General features: G+C 38.2%; 1 protein-coding gene across 1 annotated transcript; it reads right to left on the reverse strand.

Annotated features, from left to right (window-relative positions):
* Positions 1 to 571: 571 nt before the first annotated feature.
* LOC117634539 (probable aldo-keto reductase 2) lies at positions 572 to 9247 on the reverse strand. The gene is made up of 6 exons (XM_034368692.1): positions 8527 to 9247; positions 7898 to 8098; positions 6969 to 7141; positions 6787 to 6889; positions 5706 to 6011; positions 572 to 799 (listed from the first exon to the last, which is right to left on the reverse strand). The coding sequence occupies exons 1-6, from the start codon at positions 8740 to 8742 to the stop codon at positions 779 to 781; spliced, it is 1020 nt and encodes a 339-aa protein (XP_034224583.1). The 5' UTR covers positions 8743 to 9247; the 3' UTR covers positions 572 to 778.
* Positions 9248 to 9728: the final 481 nt, after the last annotated feature.

Genomic DNA, 9728 nt, shown 5'->3' on the forward strand with positions numbered 1-9728 from the left:
ACCTATATGAAATGGACTTTAGAAACACACCCAAAATTCATTTACAACATAACAAAAGGGCTTTTAACTTCTTTTAAATTACAAAACTACCATTGATCTCTTAAAACAAACTCAACCCAAAAACCTCATAAAAAATCCCAAAACACTCAATGGGGCATAAAGTAATTTAATAATTAAAATTAAATTCAATAGGGCTAACTATCATTTTTTGGGTTTTTTTTTTTGGTATGTTTATAGAAATTAAATGGTTTAGGGTTTATTTATAGTTTTAGTGCTAAGAATGGGTATATGACTAAATATCTCAACAAAAATAAAATAAAAATGAACGAAAATGTTGAGGGTTCTAAAGGAAATGTTATGCTTCTAAAGGAACGGTTGCAGCTTCTAATAGAAATGTTATTGCTGCCAAGGGAAATGATGTTCAGTTAGTTCCAAAAGACAGGTTGTTGGATCTTAAAGATAGGAAAAGGGGAATGAAGACGATCTTAGGTAAGGAGAGAGTGGAAGAGTTTGATCTCTTAAAAATTGCTAGTGACAGAGAAAATTAAGTCAAAGAAATAAAATGAAAAACTTCGTTTGACCCCAGATTATTTCATACTTTTGGATACTCATACAACATGATGAAATCTGCTTACAAAATGACGGACGTCTCAAAGTCAGTCATTGCATACCACTTCACATGAACTACTTATTCTCATAACGGTAAGGAAATTTACAAGGCTCATGCGATACAAAGAAGCATTATGGCATGACAAAAGGCACATGCTCATGTGGCTTTCTATGAAGACACTGGAGGAGTATGTTGAATTATAAGTCTGTAGCTGATTAGTATTAGTGTAATAAGATGAACTTTATGTGTGTATTCACTTGAGCATATCTGCCAAGTGTGAGGTCAAAATAGTCATATGTGGTGACTTTAGTTTTTGGTCAGATGGATGGCTGAGATCCATTCTTACATACAGACAAAATGTATACAAAACGTCTTGCACACAGATTTTGTGTGTAAGCAGAGTATTTTTTTCAAAAATTGATTCGACTCTTCTATTCTTCTCTCTTACGAAACCATTCTCAAAACCCAGCAAGAATAACAGAAACTCTAACATGGCCTCAGAGCCAGGTTCGATCATCTGAGCTTGGGCGTAAATCTGTGAGCCCATTGAGCTGAGTTGAAGCTCGGTGGAAGCTGCCAAAGACCCATTATCATCTGAGAAGAGGAATCGACCCGTTCAGACCAACGATGTCTGGATCTGGAGGCTCCGAAGTGAGAACTCCAATTTTCTCCGGTGAGAACTACGAGTTCTGGAGAATCAAGATGATGACGATTTTCAAATCACATGGGTTGTGGAATTTGGTAGAGAAGGGATTTAAAACTTCCGATTCAGAGAAGAAGAAGGCTGAAGAATCATCAGAGGATGACGTTGATGGAAAAATGGCTGCTGTGTTAATGCAAGACGCAAAGGCTTTGGGAATCATTCAGAATGCAGTCTCGGATCAAATCTTCCCTCGAATCGCCAATGCTGAGTCATCGAAGATGGCATGGGATTTGTTGTACGGAGAATATCACGGTGGTGATCAGGTACGATCTGTGAAATTGCAAAATCTGAGACGCGAATTTGAATATAGTAGAATGCGAGATGATGAAACCTTGTCTGGGTATCTTACTAGGCTAAATGACTTGATAAATCAGATGAAAACGTTTGGTGAAATTTTGCCTAATGCAAGACTTGTGCAGAAAGTTCTGATTAGCCTTAGTAAACCATATGATCCTATCTGTCTTGTAATTGAGAATACAAAGAATATAGAGACTGTTGAATTACAGGAGATCCTTGCTATTCTTAAAAGCCAGGAACAACGTTTTGATATGCATACTGTTGATGCTGCTGATAAGGCATTTGCCTCCTTCTCTGTGAGCTCAAAAGGACAACAAAACAGGGGAAATTCTCAGTCCAGTGGTCAGAAGTCTCAGAAGAATTGGAATCCTAAGGGGAAACCATGGGAGTCAAAAGGAAAGCCAAATCAGAACAGCTCTGCATCATATAACAGTTTCAATTCGTCACAGCCAGCAAATCAAGAAGCTGTAAAGCCTCAATGCAAAGTGTGCTCAAAATACCATTTTGGAGAATGCAGATACAAAGGCAAGCCAAAGTGCTACAATTGTGAAAGATTTGGTCATTTGGCTAGAGAATGTACTGCAGCTAAAACAGTGCAAAAGGCAAACAGTGCTAGTCAATTGGAGATGACAGGGAATTTATTTTATGCAAATAGCACAGTCACAGGACCAAGGGTGAATGGAGAATGGTACATTGATAGTGGTTGTAGCAACCACATGACAGGGAATGTAGAATTACTTGTTGATGTAAGAACCAACATAGCTGGCAAAGTTCAAATGCCGACTGGAGATCTTGTGAATGTAGCTGGAATGGGCTCATTGGTGATTGATACAAATAAGGGCAGAAAGTATGTTAGAGAAGTAATGTATCTGCCTGGTTTAAAAGAAAATTTGCTAAGTGTAGGTCAAATGGATGAGCATGGATATTTCTTGGTGTTTGGTGGTGGAATGTGCAGTGTGTATGATGGTCCATCACTGGAAAGCTTGGTTATGAAAGTGAAGAAGAAAGTGAATAGATGCTATCCATTGGTTTTATTATCTGAGAATCAAGTGGTTTTAAAAGCTAGTGTCACCCACTCTACTGAGACTTGGCACAGGAGACTTGGACACTTACACTTTGGTGGTCTCAAACAATTGAGAGACAAGGAAATGGTGCATGGGTTGCCTCAGCTTGAAGACTACAGTGGAGTATGCGAAGGCTGCCAATTTGGAAAACAACATAGAGAAGAATTTCCAAGAAATCAAGCGCAAAGAGCAACTGCTCCACTTGAACTGGTTCACGTTGATTTGTGTGGACCTATGAGGAATGATTCAATTGCTGGAAATAAGTATTTCATGCTGTTGATAGATGATTTCTCTAGAATGATTTGGGTTTATTTTCTGAGATATAAATCTGATGCATTCAATTGTTTTAGGAAATTCAAAGCTATGACAGAGTTACAAAGTGGATTCAAGATTAAGTGTCTGCGAAGTGATAGAGGAGGGGAGTTCAAGTCATCTGAATTTGATTTATTCTGTGAAAAAGAAGGGATACAAAGGCAATTCACTCTTGCATATACTCCACAACAAAATGGAGTAGTGGAGAGGAAGAACAGAACGGTGATTGAGATGGCTAAATCCATGTTGCATGAGAAGAAAATGCCATATTTTCTCTGGGCAGAGGCAGTGCATACGTCAGTGTACATTCTAAATAGGTGTCCCACAAAGGCCTTGAACAACATTACACCTTTTCAAGCTTATTCTGGAAGAAAACCAGGAATAGCACATCTGAAAGTATTTGGCTCACTATGCTATGTTCATATTCCAGTTGAACGCAGACATAAGCTTGAGCCTAAAAGCTTCAAGGGAGTATTTGTGGGTTATGCAACTTGTGAAAAGGGGTATAGGGTATTTGATCCACTATCCAAGAAACTATTCTTGTCAAGAGACATTGTATTTGATGAAGAAGCTGCCTGGAATTGGGAAGAGAACTCAGAGTCAATATCCCCCAGTGCTGGAAGTTTTATTCATGGTGACATAAGTACAGGAAGCAGTGATAGAATGGTGTTGTCTCCTACATCATCTACATTATCTCCACCTAGGAGAGTTCTTAGTATTGAAGACTCTGATGTTCAATTCAAGTCACCTATCTCGGGTGAATCTGCAAGCATGTCACATTTAAGTGAAGGGCATAATCAAGCATTTGATCATACACCTTTGAAGTGGCGGAATTTGAATGAAGTGTTAGCTCAATGCAATCTGTGCATTATGGATCCAGAGAAGTATGAGGATGCCAAACAAGACAAGTCTTGGTTAAAAGCTATGGAGGATGAGCTGGTTATGATTGAAAAAAAATGGCACATGGACACTTGTTGACAGACCATCTGAAAAACCTGTTATAGGGGTTAAATGGGTCTACAAAACCAAGTTAAATCTTGATGGCACAGTGTTGAAGAATAAAGCAAGGTTGGTTGCGAAGGGATATGCACAAAAGCCTGGTTTGGACTACAATGAGACTTATGCACCGGTTGCTAGGTTGGATACCATTAGAACTTTAATAGCCTTGGCTGCACAAAAGAGCTGGAAACTATATCAGCTAGATGTGAAATCGGCTTTCTTGAATGGAGTTCTACAAGAAGAGGTTTATGTTGCGCAGCCGGAAGGTTTTGTAGTCAAAGGCAAGGAGGAAAAGGTGTACAAGCTTCATAAGGCTCTCTATGGCCTAAAACAAGCTCCGAGGGCTTGGTATGGAGAGATTGACAATTATTTCACACAGTGTGGTTTCAAGAAGAGCTTGAGTGAACCAACTCTGTACATAAAAGCAAGGGGAGAAGATATCTTGATTGTTTCTATCTATGTGGACGATATAGTCTACACTGGCAGTTGCAAATCAATGCTGGAAGAGTTCAAGGAAGACATGAAAATGAAGTATGAGATGACAGACTTGGGACTCCTTCACCACTTCCTCGGAATGGGAGTGATTCAAACTAACTCTAGCATCTTCATTCATCAGAAGAAGTATGCAAGTTCTTTACTGAGTAAGTTTGGATTAAATGAAGCAAAGACTGTCACAACTCCTCTTGTAGCTACTGAGAAGTTATCTAAAAATGATGGAAGTGGATCTGCAAGTGAGGAAAAGTATAGAAGCATTGTGGGAAGTCTTCTATATCTCACTGCTACAAGGCCGGATATAATGTATGCAGCAAGTTTATTGGCAAGATTCATGCATTGCTCTACCAATAAACACTATGGAACTGCAAAAAGAGTACTCAGATACATCAAGGGAACTCTGGATTATGGTCTGGAGTATGTGAAGGGAAGGAAAGCTTGTTTAATCGGCTTCTGTGACAGCGATTGGGGTGGCTCATTGGAGGACAGCAAGAGTACATCAGGATATGCATTCTCATTTGGAAGTGGGGTGTTTTCTTGGGCTTCGGTCAAGCAAAACTGTGTTGCACTTTCAACGGCAGAAGCTGAATATATAAGCGCATCAGAAGCCACAACTCAAGCAATATGGCTGAGGTTCGTTTTGGAAGATTTTGGAGAAATTCAAACTGAAGCTACTCCTCTTCACTGTGATAACACTTCTGCCATTGCTATTACAAAGAATTCTGTGTTCCATCAAAAGACCAAGCACATTGACAGAAGGTATCATTTTATTAAGGATGCATTGCAGGAAGGAACCATCGATTTGGTGTATTGTCCCACTAAAGAGCAGGTAGCAGATATCTTCACAAAACCTTTGGCTAAGGATCGCTTCAACTATCTCAAGAGTATGCTAGGAGTGAAATCAGCTCAAGACTTAAAGGGGAGTGTTGAATTATAAGTCTGTAGCTGATTAGTATTAGTGTAATAAGATGAACTTTATGTGTGTATTCACTTGAGCATATCTGCCAAGTGTGAGGTCAAAATAGTCATATGTGGTGACTTTAGTTTTTGGTCAGATGGATGGCTGAGATCCATTCTTACATACAGACAAAATGTATACAAAACGTCTTGCACACAGATTTTGTGTGTAAGCAGAGTATTTTTTTCAAAAATTGATTCGACTCTTCTATTCTTCTCTCTTACGAAACCATTCTCAAAACCCAGCAAGAATAACAGAAACTCTAACAGTTTCAGAGTTCTTCCAAGTACTAAAGTCATTCTGATATCTGCCACCTTTAACGGCATCAGCAGAAGCAAAAGATTCAAGCTCAGCCAGTTCTTCTGGTGTCAGTTTCACGGAGAGAGCACCAATGTTCTGGTTAAAATTCTGAATCTTAGTGGTTCCGGGTATCGGACACACATCGTTGCCTTGATGATGAACCCAGGCCAGTGCTAGCTGAGATGGGGTGCACCCCTTCCTTGCTGCAAGATCACTAACCCGCTCGAATATTGTTTTATTATGCTCTAGGTTTTCGGCTTGGAACCTAGGTAGATACTGCAACCAACAAAGTAATCAAGGTTAAAATGACTTCGTAAAAATGATATGATATGGAGGAGGCACAATTCAAAGGCCCTGATAAGAATTCAACATAACTTTGTAACACTACAATAGAGACTCCTTCAGATGTTGTGCAGAAATCCATTATTTTCATGGCATTACAAAATATTTGAGGATTGCAGTGAAGAAGTCAACTAAGGCAGGTACATAATGATAATGATCATAACACGTTATTCCTTTGTTTTTCTTTTTTCAACTCAATTAACACTGTCAAACAGTGCACTGTCAATTACCAGATAATTAGTCTACCTGGGGTGAACACAAAAATACAGTTACTTTCTATGAAATAAGGAGAAGCTGATGGGCAACCTGGCTAGCATGTTTGTTTCTTCAAATTATAACAAGGGGGGGAAGTGAATTCCAAAAACAAATAAATAAATAATATTAAAAGAAATCATTCTGATTTGGCCTAATTCAACTCTGAGAATTTTTTACCTTAGAACAGGATTATATTAAGAATATTTAAGCCTTGGTACTATCTGGATAAATCAGGGATACTTGGATACAGCAATCTAAAAAAATTTCTTTTTTCCATGTGAACTCAACAAGAGGGTTCTAGCCTGCAAGGGGAGATTACTAAAACTTGTGGGATCAATTACTAATCTGAGAACTTTCTAGGAGATACAAGGACGTTCACAATGCTAATAATTTTTTCTAACGTGCATATACTTGTGCACTTGAAAATCAATATCTATGTGGCATATCAGCACACCTTTCGGAAATCATCATTGGGAAGATTTTCAAAGAACTTAGCTCCTGATGAAAAGAATCCTCTTCCTAGAGGACTGTATGCAACAATGCCGATGCCAAGTTCCCTGGGAAAATCAAAAAATGAGATTAGCATGAAATTTTACCTACTTTATAAACAAATCAGTTAGTTCCATTAAGACTCACCGGCAAGTAGGAATTATATCTTCCTCCACATCTCTTGTCCACAACGACCACTCCAACTGCACAGCTGTTATTGGATGAACAGCATGTGCTCTTCTTATTGTGGAAGCAGAGGCCTCGGATAGTCCAATGTACTTTACCTTACCTTCTTCAACTAGTTTCTTCAGTTCCCCAACCTTGTAAATGACATGATAAAGGAATTTAAGGAATGACATGCATTTCTCAAAATAAGTGAATCATGATGCATGCCAGTACAAAAAAGAATAAAACTAACAGTCAAGCATATAAGGAGTGTAACATAGCTACTGCCTATATCCCGTGCAGAGTTCAGACATATGATAAAGATAACACACACACACACAGAACACAGCCCAAACAATTAAGACCCTTTCATCTAGTGGGGAGGAAATGGCGCAGATTGTAATAACTGAGGGTCAAACAAAGAAAAAATCAAGATGAAATGTTTTTCAGTTAAAATCAGTAAGAAGATTTACACAAACCATCATCTAAAATTGTTGATAAATAACTGAGAGTAATTCAAACTTCTATAACGAGTTCATCATCACTTGACGCTTAAAGATATAAAAATACACTCATCAATGACAACCTTTTCACGCTTGAACAACTCAACACAATGTAGTTTAGAAAATGGAACTAAAAAAGGGGTTTCAGTCAAAAGATGTGGTCAAACCATACTTCTACTTGGTAGAATACAAACGAATTGAATGGGGATTGAACTAATAAAATGATAGATGTTGTAGGTCTTTGAATAACCATGACTTCGGTAGACCTGCAGATGCGTAGTTACTAATTCTTACTAAAGACACATGTCTTGTTTTCTCAATTCAATGGAAACTATATTATCATATGAAGTTATCAACACAATTGTTCTGCGATTATAATATCAAAATTCAAGAGAGAAGAAAACAAACCGTGACTTCAATGGGTACACGGGTATCAATCCGATGCTGATAATAGAGATCAACAGAATCAACACCAAGGCGCTTCAAGCTACCCTCAATAGCAGCTCTCACATATGCAGGGTCACCTCGAACCTCTGGCTTGTTATCAGCAAAGCTGATACCAAACTTGGTGGCCAACTCAACCTTCTCTCGTACCCCTCCCTTCAGAGCCTGTTCCTCATCAATCCAACAAAATCCAATCCAATTCATCATCATCAATTACACTCAATTGAACAATCTAAACAAAACCCAAAAAGCAATTATATATATATATATATATATATATTATATCATTGTCTCTCTCAGTGATTGCGCTTGGCTTAGTAACTTAGTACAAGAACAAAACTGAACACAAACCAATTCACTTCATCATTTGTTCATCCCATTCAACAATACAAACAAAACCCACAAAGCAATTATAAAAATTATTCTCTCTCAGTGCTTGTGCTTGATTTAGTAACTTAAAGACAGGAACAAGAGTGAACAGAACCCAATTCAGTTCATCATCAACTCATCCAATTTAACAGCCCAAACAAACCCAAAACGCAATTGATACAAATTAAGAGTGATTATAAGCAAAGTCAAGGTTAGTGGCGTACCTTGCCAAGAAGAATTTCGTTGGTGAAGGGACCGTAGATGTCAGAGGTATCGAGGAAGGTGACTCCGGAGTCAATGGCATGGTGGATGAGACTGATCATGTCTGCGTCGGGCTTCGGAGCGCCATAGAAGGCAGACATGCCCATACATCCCAGGCCTTGAGCAGAGACCTCAAGGCCTTGTGAACCCAACTTGATCCTCCTCACTCCTCCTGCCATTTGCTATCTGTGGTTGTTTCAGTTTGGTTCGTACATTTATCTCTGCAGAAAGTGGAAACTTCAAACGAGCTCACCAATCAGCAACAATTCAAACTTGCCGACGCCAGAGCATCTCTCCCATTGATTTTTCTTGCCTTTTTTTTTTTTTTTTGGTTTATAATTATTTTATTTTTTTATGGAAAAGATATTCATCCCACCAAAACAAAGAGGAAACAAACAGACAAGGGCTGAAGGACACACGTCAGCAAACGCAAGAGTAAAAGCAGAAACTAGGAATTGAAGCAAACAGCTAAGAAAGGAAATATAACAAGACATAAACTGCGCAGGAAGCAACAGGGTATGACATTCCAAAACAGGATGTCAAGCTCACTGAACAGTACGGGAGATCCTTAGCATCCTGGAGGCAAGGAAGGCCATCGTTGCTAAGTACATGCACAAGAGAGGTCGGGGGGTATAGATTCCAAGACTTCCGGGCTCGACCTCGAGAGTGCCACTGCCAGCGACGCCAAATGATCTGCCGCTTGGTTTCCAATTCTATTGATAATTTTTCTCTGATGACGCACCTATGAGACGATGCCATGTGTCATTAGATTCCATTTACTACTATTTTACAATGCTTTAACATCCAAAAATAATAATAAATTCATAAAAAGTCACAAAAAATTTTCAAAAGGACATTTACTTCATATTTTAAGCTTTAAAATATAATTTTGACATATAAAAAAATAAAATAAAAGTTTGTTTCTCTACTAACAATAATACGTTACAACAACTCTTTCTCCAATTATTACTTCAAATTTCCTAAAGTCAAAATTTGGTTTTCACACATTAATATAGTTGAAGATAATGTCGCAAAAGGACGTTTAAAAATTTTATGTTCATTCTTTTGGGATATATATTTTTTTGTTGTTGGAATTATTATCAATTTTGATGTCAAAACAAATAAATAATTTAATAGATGCCAGGTGGCGTCCCATGTTAATTGT

This window comes from Prunus dulcis, chromosome 1, assembly GCF_902201215.1.
Source record: "Prunus dulcis chromosome 1, ALMONDv2, whole genome shotgun sequence".
Lineage (NCBI taxonomy): Eukaryota > Viridiplantae > Streptophyta > Magnoliopsida > Rosales > Rosaceae > Prunus > Prunus dulcis.

Coding starts and splice junctions, on each gene's coding strand:
- LOC117634539 (XM_034368692.1), bottom strand. CDS start 8,742: ATGGCAGGAGGAGTGAGGAGGATCAAGTTGGGTTCACAAGGCCTTGAG. Junction 7,142..7,897: donor GTGTACCCATTGAAGTCACG/GTTTGTTTTCTT, acceptor GTCATTTACAAG/GTTGGGGAACTGAAGAAACT. Junction 800..5,705: donor GTACTTGGAAGAACTCTGAA/ACTGTTAGAGTT, acceptor ATAATTCAACAT/ACTCCTCCAGTGTCTTCATA.